This window comes from Scleropages formosus, chromosome 16 (genome assembly GCF_900964775.1).
Source record: "Scleropages formosus chromosome 16, fSclFor1.1, whole genome shotgun sequence".
NCBI lineage: Eukaryota > Metazoa > Chordata > Actinopteri > Osteoglossiformes > Osteoglossidae > Scleropages > Scleropages formosus.
Window position 1 is genome coordinate 14,825,859 of NC_041821.1, and position 18,393 is coordinate 14,844,251.

The following is an 18,393-nucleotide window of genomic DNA, read 5'->3' on the forward strand; positions in this document are numbered from 1 at the left end:
TTAATTTTTGTCATTTTAGGTGACATTTTTTGTCCAGACACAGATTAAGAAATAATAATATATAAAGAAAAATAATAAATCCTCACCACAGGGATTGGTTTAGTGGAGTGATTTTACAGAACAAGTGAACTTTTGTGCCAGACATTTGTATTTTTTTGGCATGTTATTCAGTCTTTCTACAGTGAAGACATTTTTCAGTTCCAATTTTTAATATTTTAGTTAAGTCAGAGTTGTATTTTGAAAACATGTCAACTTGTATAGATTTAGCATAAAAATCTAACATCTCTAGGAGTAAAACATAAAATTTGGATACTTCATGGATACTGAATTAAAATCCTATTTTAAAAAGTAAGGTTATTAATAAATTGTTCAATTGTTACCTTACATTAACATAAGAGCAAGAAGGTCCAAAAACTGTCGTAATCTAGACCTGCTGTTGGTCTACAGTTTTCCAGGGCAAAATAATTTCATGAAAATGTCTTTATATCTTCAGGAATGTGACCCCTTTTCAAGTTCACCAGAATGTTTTCAATTACAGTAAATGCCAAGTCACATGAAAATATTAGCATAAATCAAACAACAGTTGTCAGAAAGCTAGAATTTAATGATGCAGTCATAAACATTCAGTCTTGATCATAAATTTGCTTGTTTGAATTGTGCGGTAAGAAGCTGAATTCGTAGTTTAATAATTGTCATTAAGTGAATGAATACTGAGCTCACATATTAAAAGACTTAATTATTCATACTGGTTTCACACAAATTTCTTACAAAACTGTGGCATTAGACTTAAATGTGTTAAGTGTTAAATAGTGCAATTTGACACTAATTGTTTTTCCAGGCTAAATGAAATGCACGTTGTCAGTGTAGATTTTCTTTGTTACAAAGAGTATTGTCTTGAAGAATGTGTGTGTGTGTGTGTGTGTGTGTGTCCTTTCCCTGTCGATATAGAAGAAGAGTTCTATTTTCCAAGCATAAAGCATTAATGCACAGATTCTGCTCTTGAGGATGGCACAGAGATGGGGTAAATGCTGGATAAATGCGGCCCTGTGTCACATTGTTCTCCAACGTGACTGAACGAGATGACAAAATGGCTATTTGATAGCTGCCTATGTACTCCTGGTGGCCTGAGGAGCCTGAGAAAGGCTGGCATGTATATGTGACGCCAGGGAAACGGCGAGGCCACAACGGCACAGTGCTGAAATCCATGCCTGCTCAAGCTCTGGCCTGTCGAGGAGCGGAGATGAGCAGCCCGGGGGGTTTGAGCTCTTGCTCCGGTCTCAGTCCTGGCACTGGCGTGAAGTCACATATGGCAAAGGAAGAAGTGCCACAGAGGACCTCCCTGCTCCGCCCCACGCCCCGAACATCACAGGAGAGGAGCAGGGTTCCGGCCTGACTTGGGGCACTGTGAGCTGCAGGAAGTTCTGGGACTCTCCAACAATGCAAACTGGGCCACTATCAGCTGTAGCCAATGCACTCGGATACAGAGAGATTCACAGGAGCCCAGAGCCTTAGTGCAGTGTGGGAAGCCTGCTTTGGGTTTCACTGTGGTCTGAAGGCCATGTGCACCGCACCTGTTTGCAGCAAAATAAAGGCAAACTGTTTCTGATTTATGCCTAGATGGAGAGAACTTTCATTCAAATGCAGAAAAGCCACAGGCGCAAGAATCACATTCTGTTTTCACTTTTCCTGGACTAACTCTGTGACATTTTTATTGTGACTTTAAGATGAATTCCGCAGTATATGGCAGCTAGGGGAAAAAAACGAAAACTTTTTTTTTAGCAATCCAGCCATTCATCACTTCGAAGAATGTTATTTTTTACTAAATGAATTCTGTGCACGTACATTTTAATAACAAATGCTTAATTTATTAAAAACAAATTATCCAGCTATTGCAAAAAAAAAAAATACTTATCCAGCGCAGGACAGTGATGGTCCAGACTTTCTCAGAAGTGTAGGGGGTGAAGCAGAGTACACTGTGGATTATATGCCAATCCATTGCAGGGTCATCACTTAGACACACACACACACACACACACACACACACACACACACACACACACTAAAGGCAATTTAGGAGTCACTAATACATCCACAAAACAAATCTTTGAAATATGGGAAGATATGATCATGATCTGTGAGGCACCAGCACTACCTGTTATGCTGTCTACCCACGTTAAAATAATAAAGAAACGTATAATTTCATCTTTAAAATTTGAATTTTGAAAAATAAAAATTGAAAATTAGTTTCTAAACTAGAATTACAAAATATTTTTCAGAAAGGTTTCTGTTTAACCTACTACTTTCTATCCATAAGAAAATCAGCAATGATTCTTTTTTTGTGAAACTATGAAGACAAATCATTGGAGTACTTCTCAAAAACCACACATTTAAATATCCTATTTCATTTTAAGCTGTATTTGCTTTAATGAAACTATTTTATAGCAGACATAGATAAGAAAAAAGGACAATTTCACTTTAAAACAAGAACATACATGCACTTACAAGACATTTCTGCATTTCCAGCAACATAAAGGTAACCACAAAATCTAGAAATCATGCATATTTTAAAAAATATTTTTAGTCGTTTTATGGTTGCATTTAGTATAATTAGCATTTATTCTATATTTAGTTATTACAAAAGACTGTTGTCTGAATATTCCCTACTTACCTGTTTCTGATATCCCTGGTTTTGTATGATGAGTGAAAACTGCAGCTGAAAATGAGGACATTATTTTTGCCTGAAATAAAATATATTCAGAGTGCAAATATAGCATAATATATTAAATTTTAATTACAATTTTAACATTTCAATTTTCATAACTTCTTACATATTTCTGGTGATTTGATGATTAACATTGACATCTATTACAAAGAGATATTTTGTGAGAAAAACGTTGTGCCTAAGAAAGGTACAAATGAAGAGAGAGTTTTCACGTTGTACACTAATTCTAATGACACGTTTCACATTGGAAATTTTCAGTTTTAACCGGTTGCTAACGATGCCATTTGATCCTACAACGCTCACTAGTACATGATGATGTAGCAGTTCACTCGACACGTTATTTCCAGCACATCATCCTGTCTTTCACATCACATAATAGTAGCACGTGTTTAGAGTCACATTTCTCATTTTGAGATCGATGCGATACTTCAGACTTCAAAACAAAATAAAATAAAGTAAAATAAAATAATGGTTGTAGTGCAGTTATGGAAATATAGTTCGACGACACAGACACACAGCGTTGCTTTTTTCATACTGGCATGAGTTTGCGTGGTTTTTTGTTCATAATCTGCATGGGTGAAAATGCGAATGTAACGAAAACGTATTTAGAAAGCTACAAAAAGCAGTTGGCGCAAGTTATTAGATACGTGTCGGGCTGCACACACACGGTATAATTTTTTCTTCATAAGAATATAACACCTTTTTCCCACTTGCGCCGGAACACAGCGCTCGTCGTGTGAAAGTAAATTCCAACATACACATTTTTTACATGAAGGTTTAACGACTCTCTCGTAACTCGTCGGAGTGTCGCCGCAAATCCAAGGAACGTCAGACTTAAATCTGCCTCTGCGAAAATTACGAGAGGAGAATTTAAGCGGCTGAAGTGACTGGAAGGCGGACGTGCAGCGCGCGCGCGCGCGCGCACAGCCACCACGCCACACCGCGCCGCCGCCGAGCGCTACAGTCGCCCGCTTTAAACAGCGATTTCACACACCGAAAGACGCAATTATACAGCGAGAAAAGACACAGCGCGAAAGAGAGCGGCCGTGCCGTGGACGCGCCTACCGCCCGTCGCGCGCAGCGAGAGGAGCTCGTGCTCGGAGCCGCTCTCGTCTCCGTGTGACCGCGTCCGCGCGCCGCGGGGCTCCTGCAGCGCTCGAGCCCCCCGACACACGCCCGCTACACCCCTAAGGCTTAGTTTCACCCGTCCGCCGCATCGCACGGAGGGGAAGCGATGAGAAATGCCGTGTGTTCGCCTCAGTCTGTGGAAAGGAAAAAAATAAAAAGTTTTTCGCGCACATTTTGACGGGACGCGTGCGGTCACGGTCACGCGCTCGCGGCTGAGTTGGGTCCAAAATTAATGCGTGTCATTCATTGTTTTAAATACAACAGGAGCTGCTAAACAAGCGTCTCAGGGTATCCAGTCCCTCAAAGTACAAGGCGGAATGAGGCATATTAAAATAAGGTCAAATCTTATCACCTGTTTAGCTGTAAAAATGGCAAATCCAACTGCAAAACAACAAGCACTGCAAGGCAAGGCTGCGATATATTATTTTTAGCACTAAATGTCACTCCTATTATGCTACAGTGTAAAAGTCTTAAGACTTCTTGCGCTAGTATTTGATTTAAAAAGTTATCACTAGCACAGAAATTAATGTTCTTATTAATGTCTTTATAACGTTTGTTCGAGGATCAAGGGTCATCAAGCTGTGGCAAAAAATACAAAACATATCATCATCAAAAAATAGTACTAAGTAATAATGTATCAACAGTGATTTACCAACATTATTAAACTGGAGTAGTTATTCAGGAAAAATTAATTACCTGTTTGAAATATAATTACCTGGCCAAAAAAATCCTTTAACATGTGCTATCAAAACATTAATTTTAATATCGCAAGTTACAACCTTTGTAAAGAATACTGTCTTCTTAAGAGAAATTACTGAAAAGATAGTAGGAATGAAACAGTCTTATTTTCTTCTTTTAACAGCCTACCAAGGGGCTCATATTTTGTAGAGATGATTTTCAGTTCACGTTGCACATATAGACAGACAGGATACAATAGTAATACTGTTTCATAGTTTCCTATCCTTAAAAAAACGTTCCAATAAAGGTATAAACGGGCTTTATTTCCCAATAAAGGTGCAAACAGGCTTTCTTTCGCCTCTTTTCAACACATTACTTTGTCCAGCGGTTTCATGTGATCTCTAGCTTTTCTTCCTATGAATCACAACGAATCTTGTCAAAACAAGAACGTAATATGGTATTTCATATAATGAAATCATTAAATGCACCACGATGTTAAAAATAATACTCAGTATTATAGTGTTTTGCAGATATATTCAGCTCTTCGGCATGTAGCACATCTACATCGTTAACGTTAGAATTTAAGCACTCATTTATGATTCGGTGCTGAGAGAGCGGTGTGTAAATAACTGCAGTAATATTTGTAATGGAAGTGGCCGATGACCATCAGAGTGCTGGGACTCGGCTGGACGTCACGTGCGCTACCCGCCCTGTCCTATGAAGACCGCGTGAGCTCTGCGGCCGAGGATCGACTGGAGGCCACTGTGTTATTCCTGTGGATGTCCACCCACCCGCAACAGTACACGCTCTAGTCTAGAGCTATACTAGATCTATTGTCCAATGATAACAAAGAACAACAAAGAATTGTCTGTCTCATTGTTGATTAAATACACGTAAAATTAAATGACAAAAAAAAACTTGCAAAAAATCTGATGGAAAATATTTACTGTGCAAACAGAGAAAATATGAGGTGATGATTACAGAATCATGACTGCAATACAGCATAGTCCTATATTTTTCTGCTGAAGCTTTTTTTTTTGTGCTGTAGCTCGTTATTCCAAATTTAATTTCCTTAATTATTACGATACCGTCTGCTTAGGATAATGGATTCATTACATTGTTTGCACGTTTTTGCACCCTTTCTCCTTTTTGCTATTATAGCACAAACTGTAACTCAGATTTTCTGGGTGAAGAATTACTTTCAGGTCTTGACCTGTCTGGCGCTGCATGTTTCAACTTCAGTTAGTCTTGATCATGATAGGCTAAATGATCTTTAGATATGCAAATAGGGACGCTGCGCCCGCCGAGCGGAAGTGAAGGGATGAAGGCATGGAGTGCTGAGGGCAGAAGCATTTCCGACCAATGGGAAGCGAGGAATCGAGTCCAAGTGCGTTGCTCCCCGTGCCTCCCGCGAGCCGCAGCGACGACAGCCAGACAGAGAAAGAAAGGCGCAGACCTACCCGGAGCCAAAACTCTGCCTCTTCTGGATCGAGTTCAAGTCAACCTCTAGAATACTCTCCAAAATCCCGAACGAAAGAGGAAGGAAGATTTAAAAAAAAAAAAAAAAAAAAAAAAAAACGAAGTGTTCGTTGCTTTGACTTTACCGCCTTCTAGCAAGATTTATCTTCCGGTGCTGTCGGAAAAAAAAAAATACTTCTAAAGCAAAAAAGGGAAAGCACAAATTTGAACTTCAGAAATGTGAAGGCACCGAATCCTGTTTCTCCCAGATTCCCGGATCCCAGTTTTAATTCATGCAATACAGTGCAATGGTATGTGAACACGGTCATTTCTTGTATTAGATCAGTTAATGCGTTGAACTAATGAGCAAAGTACTGCTGTTTCCAGTTCTTCTTCGGCCACTGAAATAGATCCCGGCTGGAGTGTACGGAGGAAAGCGCGCTGAACTGCGTGTCGCCCGCCGTACAGCCTGACCAAATACCGCAGTAAGCTCTGATTGTTTGTGTGTTGTATTGGCAGCTTCCCTGCTCTGCTCTCAGCAATACGCGGCGAGTCCTTGGTGGAGCCGGAGTCCGGAAAGTGCTGAACTTGGCACATTTCCTGCATTAACATTTTTTTTCTTTCCTGGCAGTGAACTTCACTTGGATTCCGAGCCGGCGCTGCATAGCTCCGCTGGCAGGTCGAATCGCGCTGCGCTTTCTGCTGCACACGCTCCCTACCTTGTGTGTGTGTGTGTGTGTGTGTGTGTGTACACATGTAGGTTACACACTCACACAGACATACATACAGGCAACTGTATGTAGTCACACGCGTCGATTGTGTACTAGAACTGTTGAAATCAGCTCGTGCTCACCGGTTTGCAGTGCTACTGGTTCTTATGCTTCGGACATTCATTCTGACACTGCTTTCAAGCACAGCATCTCATCTCTATAATGGACTCAAATGCAGCATTTGTGCCTCTGCTAAGCCAGTGCTGCCTAGAGCTCGGTGTCCACTTATCCCGTCCTGCGTGGCGCTCCCTGCACCATTATTCTCCCACAGCGCGGCCGAGTCTCCTTCGTCACGAGAAGTTGCGTCGAGCGCTCGGAGTCGGAGCGGCTGTGGGAAGAAGCCCCGTGCGGTGGGCAGTCACACTGGACACTGACACGGTGTGCACTGATGGAAATCCCATTTTCGCTCTCCTTTTCCATCGCACATTTCCACATTGTAACAAGTCAAGCAGCCACAGAGGCAGAAACAAAAAAAAACGCATTTATGCCAATGTGCTTCTTTGTCATGTGCAGCGCACGAAACGGGAGGATATTGGCATGATGTGTGGTGAGCTACGGTGTGTCGTGTCATTTTTAAAATCATGTCTCAATATAAGATCAGTGCTTGCTTGCGAGTCTAAATTTTGTCAGTCGTCCTGGCGTTAGTGTGACCGTATTTTGTACGTATTACTCTACTGAGCTTCGGATATTTTTTATTAGCTATAACGAGCTCTACACAGTTTTCCAGAAGGGTTTACTTATGGCAAAGCAATGGCGATGAGTACAGAATAGATGTTGCTGTGAACGCTCGTTATGTTGTGAAGTAGGCCTATAACGTGTAGTGCTGTGCAAAAAGCACTTTTTATTTCAGTTATGCTTTGCGCTTTCATTTGTCCTCTGGTAGGCTGTTAAAATATTTCAGTACGGATGAGACCAGCCAGAGTTAAAAAGTTGCAGGTTTTTAAAAAGATGTCGAAGTAAAGGGTCAAGAACGGGACGCTTTTTGGAAACAAAGTTGCAAAATCTTTAGCGCGGTACATTCATTGTATCACATTCCGGCGCGCGGCAGTGTACAGTAAGTTCCACTGCGAATGGAAGTTCATACTAGTAAATGCTCAAGAATGAGAGGTTTTTTTTTTTTTGTCCCTTCCCTCCGGATGCGACCGTCTTGCAATGTCTTTCCCTCGTAGTGCCGTAGCCGAAGAAGGAGAACGAAAAGTAGAGTCATGTTTTGGAAGCGCCCTGGTAGCTGAACACTGCGAAGTGGGTTGGCGCAGATGGAATGCGCTGCTGGGAGAGGAGGAGTGTGTCTCCAGTTCCGTGGAAAAAAAGCCCTTGGAGCGATTTGCTAGGATCAAAAAGATCGGAGGTGTCGGCGCTCGATACTGTATCATATCGAGTTGAAAAAGTAAACTCGGTAGCAGGAATTTCAGTTTGGCTCGACCGGCATTGCGCTGCTCTAAGGTGGAGTGTGTTCCCGAAGGAGCGAGGACACGGGACGTCTCCCTGCGTCCTTGGACTTGCCCACAGTACATCGCTTCGCGGTTTGTGTCTCGTGTAGGATGCGGCCAGCTGTCCGAGGAAAAATAAAACGGAACGTGGATCTGGTTCTCACTAGTTGAAGCGGCTTGCGGGGAAAGCGTGAGAGTGAGACTGCGGCCGCCGGCCGGGGTAGCATCTTAATCGGACGTTTTACCCCGTTGTCCCCAAGGAGACTCGCGCGCCGAGGTGCGCAGGACAGGCGACCATGCATCGACACGCGTTTTAAGCCCTTATTGAAACACTTCGTTAATTCCGCGAAGCTTTTTCTTCAGCCAAGGCCATGATGTATTCTCCAATTTGTCTAACGCAGGTATGTTCGCGCTGCCTTTTCACAGATCTGTTTATTACTTAACAAGTGTTGGATTCCTTGCGTTCTGGTCTCGTTCGCGAGAGCTCAGCGTCTAATTCATTGTTTTAAGTTGAGCTGATGGAGTTGCTCATTTTGTGACGGTGGTTATTTTTCATTCAGTATGATGAACACCACGCGCAATTATCTGTAATCATCTTGTCCGTGTAATCCTCGCGGAGACCGAAGGGCATGTGGCGAGCATAAATGCATAAACCGCTTTTATACCATTCAGAAGTTCTGAAGTACTGTATTCACCGAAGAAATGCACTGCTTATTATTATATTTTTGATGATCTACACATGTTTCCGGCGTGTAAAGTTTAACGCGTTGCATCGTTTTTTGAAACGCATAGATCACCGCTTCCTCCATTTGTGGGTGTGAAGGAAACAATACCAGTGCCAATAGTCCTCGGTTGGAGTGTGTCGTCCGAAACTATTTTTACGTATAGATGTGCGCGATCCCCGCAGAATTATGACTTTAAAAGCGCGCGAAAACTAAACAAGTCGCCCAATTCCGCGTTAGTGATGGTGCGAAACAGGATAGAAATGCGCCGTGAACGGGCCGAGCGACGCGGGCGCTGAAGAACGCACAGCCCCGCCAAAGTGTATTAGCGGAGCCGTGTCTATGAGGGTACATCATGTGTGTGGTGTAAGTTGTGGTGAAAGGCTAGGGGCTCGGAACTGGCTGAGCGGGAACCGGAGCGCGCGCTCTCGCCCGCGGAAAGGCGCTCCGAGATGAAGAGGACGATAAGCGACAGTGCGGTTGGACACACACTCCTCCTCGCCTTCTTCTTGGCTGACACACTTTCTCTGTTTATATTTTGTTTGGCTTCGCAAAGTGATTGACTGAGATACGGTTCGTTTTGTACCAAGGGAAGGCGCCGCGGAGCTTTGGCAGGTCCTGAAAGGTACACATTTCAGGTTGAGCAGCAGTCAAGCTCGTTTAAATCGGGCGCGGGCGCGTGTGAGGGAGTTTATGTAATCATGTACAGGATTCCGTGTAAATTGCCTATTATTAGACAACACGGGACAGAGTTTAACTGAGAGGAATGCGGTACGTATTTAATAAAACGATGTACCACGTAGTGAGGTGTCACCTGCACGCGCTCAGCGCTGAACTGACTTCTTTCAAAAATGTTCTGCTATGCACAATTTATACGCGGTTTGGACGCATTTCCTGTCTTTTTTCATACAGCTGGGAGAATTTATAATGAGGAATTAATATTTTGAAGTGGGATAGAGAAAGTAGCCGCAACAACGCGTGGATTTTTACCTTACATCCAACACTGCGTCCCCTCAGTGCTCGGCTCACAGGACAGAGGGGAGATCTCTAGTTTCCCTAAAAGGCGGGAAACTCTGTGTGTGTGTTTGTGTGTTTCAACCCTTAACAACAACCATGGTCTGTTTAATAAGCAGGCAAGTGAAGAAATATATGGTCTCATTTTTTTATGCCGCTGCATTTGGTCACTTTTTGTCTGTGCTCTGGAACTGACCAGTTATTAGAGGAAATGTTTTTGTGCATATGCAATGTATCACTCTGTTTTTTATGTGGAATTTGATTTTCCAGCAACGGCTCTCTATGTGCTGTTGCTGTGTGTAATTTGCAGAAGAAGATGCGCTCTTGCTGAAATTATTTCATTGAGTAGGTCTATTAAGTTTCAAAAAGTTTCAAATATAGATTAATATTTCAGTGAAACCGTTTTTTTTTCCACTGCATCGAAAATACTAGAACAAATCTGGTACTTCAATTTGCAAGGTATTTAAAAGAGGACTAATTTGGTTGTGTTATTTCAGCATTATCGAGGATTAGGTGCCTTAAGTGCACATATTGTATGTTTTTGCTCGCTGAACGAGTACGGAAAGATTGCAGGTTGTAATAGGAGATCATTTGGAAATAGCTGCTATATTAAGTCCTTTTCTGCCTGCTTCTAAGAATAAACCACCTTTAATTTGAAGTTAGTGTGCTTGTTTGGCGGTGTACCCTCATTGCCACCCGTGCCCCAGCATGCATGGGCAACAGGAATGTACTGCATGTGCCAAGCTGCCATTCCTATTGTCCATCTTGCATTAATTTTTTAGGTTAGAATAATTGCCTTGTGGCTTCTTGATATAGGATCTTGAGTTCCACTGTAAAAGCAGGAGAATGGTGTTGCCCTTGCAGAACCCTAAGTGCCTCACCTCTCAGGCTAGGTAGACTAGGTAGCCATCGCCATGAGAAGGTGAGCTGTATGACCATGCTGCATTGCCAGATGCAGCTCTTTTGAAGAGAAAGGTCCCATTGATGAGTGTGTTTGGTATGCAGTGTGGATGTACTGTAGAGGTTCATGTTCTAGGTAGTAGCCATATACTCTGCTGTAAATATGTTAATACATTAGGAACAGCTCATCATGACTGTAAAATATGCTTCATATATACAGGATATGTATGAAATTGAGTGTAACATTTGATTTCTTTGTCTCCAGCAGCTGTCAGTAGTGTCAACCGTACCCTTCTTCAGAGACAGAACCGAAACCAATTTATTAATACAGAAATATAGAGTGCACGCGTTGCACGGAGGGGTTGTTGAAACCTTTTCACATTTTTTACAGCTGCTTGCTTATTTTTATTTTCTTTTAAAGATTTGTTACTTATGTTTTTGAACTTTGCTGGTGATTTCATAATGTTGTGGTTTTGAATCTAGTACAGTTGTGGAGCAATATTTACCACAACAACTGTGAGCTGTCCATTTTAACTTGTGGCTTACTTTACAGTTGTTTTACATGATATATAGTTATCTGTTTCTTTTTGACTAAAATATGTCAGGGCTTTTTTTTCTTGTTTTTTTTGAATGGCCACTGTTTCCCTTTTGGTCACTTTGACCACATTTCATTTTTGAACCCTCCCTTTACCTTTCTTTCCAATGGCAGGATGAGTTCCACCCGTTTATCGAAGCACTCTTGCCGCATGTGCGTGCCATCGCCTACACCTGGTTCAACCTGCAGGCCCGGAAACGCAAGTACTTCAAGAAGCACGAGAAGCGGATGTCCAAGGATGAGGAACGAGCGGTCAAGGACGAGCTCCTGGGTGAGAAGCCTGAGGTCAGGCAGAAGTGGGCGTCGCGGCTGCTGGCCAAGCTGCGCAAGGACATCCGCCAGGAGTATCGGGAGGACTTTGTTCTCAGTGTGACGGGGAAGAAGCACCCGTGCTGCGTGCTCTCAAACCCGGATCAGAAGGGCAAGATCCGGCGCATTGACTGCCTGCGGCAGGCCGACAAGGTGTGGCGCCTGGACCTGGTCATGGTCATTCTGTTTAAAGGCATCCCGCTCGAGAGCACGGATGGCGAGCGCCTGGTCAAGTCCCCCCACTGCTCGAACCCGGCACTTTGTGTTCAGCCTCATCACATAACAGTGTCAGTCAAGGAGCTGGACCTTTTTCTCGCATACTATGTCCAGGACCCTGGTAGGTGCATCGGGGCGGTCTCTGTGTCTGTGGTGGTCCAGCCAATGTTAATTCTGTCATTGGAAGCACATATTGGCCATGGTGTTTAGTGTTCTAAATCACTATGTCTAAAGAATCAAATCCGAGAGACCACTAGTACATTTCAGTAACTGACAATCAGTAGAAAAGAAAATTTCATTTAAATTTGGTTTTGTCTCCAGTTGATAAATTTCTGTTTTCCACTTTGTATTTCATGGATTACTCAAAACATACAGTACTTTTTACAGTACACTCTGCCCTCATGTAAATCAGTCCTGTACATCGAGAACCTGTTACAATGGCTTGTAAATATACATATGCTTTTTTTGGCTTTTTATTCACTATAGTGGCACTATGCAGTCATTTTACTTCCACAACAGGTATTTTATTCTGTGCAATGACTTGTATCAAACAGTTTGCAGTTGTGATACACATTTTGTGCTTCAAACCCGAAAGGTTTTTGCTCCTCAGTGGTGTTAGTGTGGTTGCTTCTTGGCCAAATCTACTTCTTTTACATTTACATCTCTACATTACCCTGGAAACTGAGAGCTGGTGTACAAGTAAGGTTTCAGTTGTGCTGGTTGGACTCTCTATTTAAATAGACACTGGTTGGAGACTGTGGACTACCTGCTTCCTGTCCATCACACTGACAATCTTAACAATTAGGGTAAATATAAGTCATTTAGTGGACACTTTTCTCCGACCTGATTTACAGTGTTAAGCAACTTAAAATTACTTGCCCATTTGAATAGCAGGGTAATTTTTACTAGAGCAATTCAGGGTCCTAAAGAATGAGTAGGGTTTGAGCTTTGAGTAATTAAAGCCTTGATTTCGTGATGAAATGAAGACCATCCAATGTCCAAACATTTGTTGTTAATGTTACATCCTACCTTTAACTTCATAGCATTTGCTTGCTTTGCAGAATGAGACATAGCAGTGATCTTGTGATCTTTGTTTCTTTATATCATAAATGTCCATGAGTCAAATGATCGAAATGTCTCAGTCCAGGGTTCGTCTTGTCCTACAAACTGCTTCATGGGTGCATTCCAGACCTCCGTGACCCTGCACTGGACAAGCATTTATTGATAAAGAATGAATGAGTGAGTAAATGAATGAAATATAACATTGCAAGACAAGCTAGAAATAATAATTGCTGTTATAAATATACATTCATTTGGTGTTGCTGTGTGGATTAAAATACCTTTTTTTTTTGGAATTTTAATTGATTTAAGGTAATATTTTTGTTTTCCACAAATAATGGTTATTAGAACCCTCACTATGGAAATTGGCCAAACATGAAACAAATCGACCCTGTAATGTAAGGTGGGTGTATTTAATAATAATTTATATTTTTTTTATACAGCTTTTTGGATTTTGGTCTTTGAGGAAGCTTCTTATTTTTGGCCCAAAAGTCTGCTTGGAAATGCATCTTGTCCAGCATGGTATATAATGAGGGCAAAAGGAGCATGTAAGAAAAAAAAACCTGCTTCATTTGGCATTTGTTTTGAACCATCTTTATGTTTAAATCATGTGCAAGTAATTTATTTTATTATTTGAAACTGGCAGAGGTGAATACAGATTTAGTTCTGTTTTGAATTAATTTGTGGTGCATAGAATTATCTATTGGTCACAATAAAACAGAAGCTGGGATTGTTAATGTCATGTTTGTTTACAGGGTGCTGTAACCAGGGAGCCTGGTGCTAGCAGACCCCCGTACGTTGGTTTGCTAGAGAGACTTGTGTTGTGGGACGTGGTAAAATGAGGCTTTATTACAGGAGCTTTTGTTTGGAGAGGTTATATTAGAGGAGGCATCGCTGCTAAATATTTGTGCGCTACTCTGAAAACAGCAGCTGATGTGACTATTTTCAGAAAGTTAAAATAATCAATTGACATGTAGGTGATCGAGTTTCTTCTAGGTTTTGTTTCTTTTTTGGTTTTTATCTGGTTAAGTTTATGCCGGTTGAGACAAATCCCAAGATAAAGTGGTAAAAAGAGTCTTGATGGTAACTGGAAGTCTTTTTTTGCAAAATAAGCAGGTGAGATGAAGATAAATAAAAAAATATCTTTTGAAAAGAAAAACAGCATTTGTATTTATAGACTCTTAATATATTTAAAATTTGTTTTTGAAAATAACCTCAAATATAGCTTTCAATGGGTGTATTTGAAGTCTCCCTTTACTGTTGCTCATTATTGAACAATATATGGATTTATTTTTTTTAAAGACGGCTGAAAATATCGATGAGCGACAAAGAAATGAACCAAGACGCTAAATGAAGCTTACGGCCGTTAGCTCGTGCTCCTCCATTTTGTGTCTCTCGATGCCAGCGGCAGTGGAAGGCATTACAAAGTGACAATAATGGTTGCCACTGGCGCCACGGTTGGCATCGGACCCGGCTCTTCGCTGTAGGCTGCTGCTGATTCGCTGGTTGGCATCCGCATTGCAGTCACAGCTCGGTTGCGTTTAAAACTGTATAAACTTCCTTAAATGAAATTTTGTTTTTTTTTTTTTTGTTTTCCCCTCTCCTGTGAGACATGGAGGAACATCTTGTGAAACTTTTGTCCAATTTAGATCTAAGATGCAGGTACTCTATCCATAGGTCCTCTTGCAATTCCTAATTTTGTCTTCTCAACAGATTAATTTGGAAAGCGAGTTGTTGCTTTAAATTTTGTTTACTACAAAGAACAGTCAAAGTAGGGGTGTAGAAAAATCATACGCATCCCTTTTGACTGCTGTAGCCGAGCTGCTTTTAACGTCAGTGTTTGTCTTTTTCTGGTACAGATGGGTACCCTTGGGTTGTTCATCAGAACGCTTTGGATTGCAATGAAATTTTCTCTGCCGATTTGGTAATTATTTTTGTGAAACACTGAATGTTAAACTTCCATGTTGCGGTAAAGAGGGATCATAGCGTTGAACTGCAGGGCCAAAACTAGGAAGTCAACAACCAAATGGGGGATGGGGAAGAAAACGGCATTTTGCATTCAGCTGCTGCAGCCTGCTGTGGGACCAGTGTAGTCTACGTTTTGGGACACGATGGAATGGTGCCATTTCGTTTCGTGCGGTGCCAGGAGAGAGGGAGGGAAATGGCTCAGTGCGAGCGATGGTTGTCAGTGGTACGGAGGTTGGCACCGGACCCTCTTTGTCTGCATGCAGCCTCACTTTGATTCGTCGGTTGGCATCCGCAATGCGGTGGGCGCTCTAGAAAGTTTTCTGACAGTTGTAGCATCAGAGCCTATGCGCTTTGTTCTTCTGTAGCCACACGAAAATGTGTACAAAAAGGCTACACCATGTGCATATTTGGCTGTAAAGTTGACTATACAGCTTATACTTGATTCAATAAGCAGGTAGGTGGGTACAATGGCTGTATCTCCCAGGCTTGCTCTGTTTGATGTCCTGCTTTTGGCTTGAATACACAGCCGATTGTAGCCCCACTGCTTTTCTATTACACTGCTGTTGAACCATAAAATGGCACTAATCTCTGCTATTAAGATCTGTTGGACCATGAATTTCAACATTGCCTCTCGTTTACTGAAGATGTTACACTTTAAACTGCTTCTGTGGGAAACGTTGGGTGTGGGCAGAAGCTGAGCTCCGTGACAGGTCAAGGATTGTGGTTTGTGGACAAGGACATGGTCAGGATGTTCTTAATGGTTTTGGATGCGAGATGGTGCCTGTCTGCTCAGAGTGGTCCAGATTTCAGCATGGAGTGAAGACCTTGAGGGGGTGGTGGGCTGTAATGTGGTCTTAGCAGAAGGACAGATCTGGGGGCATGAGTGGGGCTTTCTTGGGGGGCACAGACAACAAGGAGATGAGGTGATGTTGAGCATGGGTAGGCAAAAGGGGAATTGGGGGAAGGTGAGAGGTAGCCATCAGAGGTTTGAAGAAGGGGATTACTGAAAGTGGCATCTCTCTGTGAGAACAAAAAGTGTGAAACATGTTGTGTTCCTCTCCATTCAAGTTAAGAACTTGCTTTCCTGCGGGAGCAGAGCAGTCAGCTGGATGAGGCTGATTCCCATCAGTGAGAACGGCAGGGCCGACCCTGCTCCACCCACACTATGTTCTTTCATATATTTATATTCCTTGACTTCTTCTCTAAAACAACAATCAAATAACTTCCATTTGCGTCTGTCTCTGGCCCACAACAGATTTCCACATTGTGGAATTGATGAAACACAGTTGTGGGCAAAAACTCAGTCTCTGTGTGTCCTTTCCTAGGTCTGACTTGGCTTTGGTTTGTTTTACACAGACAAGCTGACTCAATGCTGGTCCCGCGACTGGGCTCTGTTACCACTGGGCTTCTCTTGGCAGTAATTGGAAACATAAGTTATTCTCCACATTTTCCCAAGCACTGCAGAAGCAACTGTTGGGGGGACAACACTGCAGCTAATACACTACTAACATCAACACTGCTGGAAAAGGGAAAAAAAACCCAAACAGACCATCTCATGCATGGGAGTCAAGTTAGGACTTGCTGAACATCGTCTCCATTCCTTGATTTCATTTCATAACTAGCAAACACAGCAACGTCTACGTTGCCCAAAGGATCTGCTGTTCCATGGTGGATCACGTATGTTTGAAAATGGAATTGACCATTTTTAAAAAATCCTTTTCAAAAGAAATGCTCTAAAATTGAGACAGAGACTAGTTATCTGACCAAGTGTTTAAGAATTAGGGGTTTATGTAGATGCATAATGATACCCTTTGCAACAGGGGGCATTTTAGTACTTAATAGTACTAAAAGTACTTAAAAACCAAAAGGGATATACCACTTAATGGGCTGCAAGGGAAGGATCCCTTATGAATAGATCAAGAACAAATTAACATAGTGACTAAACATTTGTATAACTTTAATTTATTTCTATGTATTAAAAAAGTTTTGCCCTGAACAACTCTCTCCACAGCAGCAGGTAGCATAGTGGTTTGGATGTGAAGGTTGTGGGTTTGAGTTCCACCTCTTGCAGTACTTGTCCCAAATCGCTCCAGCGAAATTGCGCTGGTATGTAAATGGGTAAATCATTGTAAGCTGCTTTGGAGAAAAGCATCACATAAATGTATCGGAACGAAAGAATTTCTGCAAGGAAATACAGAGAAATCGAACATGGCATGTTTACCTCTCTTGCCTTCCAGCTCTTCCTCCACTGCAGTGCCATTGTTTGTTTGTTTGTTGAACCTTACTTTGTGCATGGACTTTGCTGATAAGCCCAAGCGGAACAAGGTCTGGTGGATTAAAAGCAGGTTCCTATTGTAACCCAAAGTACAAATGTGCAGTTTAGCTGATATGAGTGATGTGCTGTTTTCCACCTTTCCTTCCATTATGTGGGAGTCTGAGGCCATGAGGAGTCTGTGGTGGTGGCATGTCGTACCCACTGACGGATTGCCGCTAATTTGTTCTGCCATGTTAAAACACTTGTTTTATGAGACCAGCTTTAGCCTGTGGCCTTGGGGTCAAGACCCCGGCAATGTGATGCGGGTGAATGTTGTGTGAGGTTTAATGGACCAAAACAGATCTGTGAAAACAAATCAGTGGCAGTAGTCCTGGAAACCAGGGGGTGTTTGCCTTGTTGGATCACCTTTGAGCCCATGACCCTCACACCCTGGGGTCAACCCTTGTACTGCCTGCAATTAGACCTTTGCATTGTTTGCTGTTGTCCCTAATTTCTGCTTTTCTGTGATGATGGCCAGTGTCATGTCTTGGGAGGGGGATGAGGTGGAGTGGGAGGGAGGAGAGGGTCATTGCCTTGACTTCTCATTCAGTGCACCTTGAAGGTTTGACTGTGAATGATTTGCTCATTTCAGTGGCTGTTTTCACTTTTGGCCCCTAAAAGATGATAAAACATTTCTAGGAACTCCCTCAGTGCACCATTCTTTACCAGGCTCAAGAGGTGTAAACTGGTGTTGGTACTTAACTATGCTGCTTCAAACATCAAGCATGGCTTTTTCCAAAAAAAAAAAAAAATCACCTCTGTTGAAAATTCCTACATTTGGATGAAGATTAACTGTGACCGTGTCAAGCGTGTGGCTTGTTTAAGCACATAGTGGTGCTTAATTTGTCAGTGTTGTTTGTTTTATGCTTTTTTTCTGAATGTGCTAGGTGAGCCTAGTTTTTTGGGAGTTATTTAAATCACGTTCAAAATGCAAGGAGGTCTTTAATTTTCTTACAAAATGTGTTTGAAGGATTTATTCGGCTTGGAATTCTGTAATGACTAGTTGTTCGTCACTTGCCTGTTCTTGCATAGTCATACTTGCAGCCCGCTGAGCGTGGGCTCTGAGAGCATGTGAGTGTCTGCGTGTACACCCGTGTGCGTGAGTGCTTT

General features: G+C 42.2%; 1 protein-coding gene and 1 long non-coding RNA gene across 11 annotated transcripts in view; one reads left to right on the forward strand and one right to left on the reverse strand.

Annotated features, from left to right (window-relative positions):
- Positions 1 to 444: 444 nt before the first annotated feature.
- Positions 445 to 6,057, reverse strand: LOC108927828 (uncharacterized). 2 transcript variants are annotated; one of them, XR_001965626.1, is made up of 3 exons: positions 5,989 to 6,057; positions 2,669 to 2,713; positions 445 to 1,973 (listed from the first exon to the last, which is right to left on the reverse strand). It is a non-coding gene; the product is annotated as an uncharacterized LOC108927828 (long non-coding RNA). The 2 variants fall into 2 exon arrangements; XR_003798231.1 differs by lacking the exon at positions 5,989 to 6,057 and adding an exon at positions 3,788 to 4,487.
- Positions 4,653 to 18,393, forward strand: part of LOC108927827 (nuclear factor 1 B-type-like) — an 89,923-nt gene continuing 76,182 nt past the window's right edge. For 2 of the 9 annotated variants that reach the window (XM_018741389.2, XM_029258869.1), the window contains exons 1-2: positions 4,653 to 6,297; positions 11,532 to 12,063. In XM_018741389.2, the coding sequence (XP_018596905.2) occupies positions 6,280 to 6,297; positions 11,532 to 12,063 (550 nt within the window). In that variant the 5' untranslated portion in view covers positions 4,653 to 6,279. Of the gene's footprint in view, positions 6,298 to 7,546; positions 8,588 to 9,515; positions 9,534 to 11,531; positions 12,064 to 18,393 lie in introns of those variants that run through there. The other 7 variants (XM_018741390.2, XM_018741388.2, XM_018741386.2 and 4 more) reach the window with 5 other exon arrangements.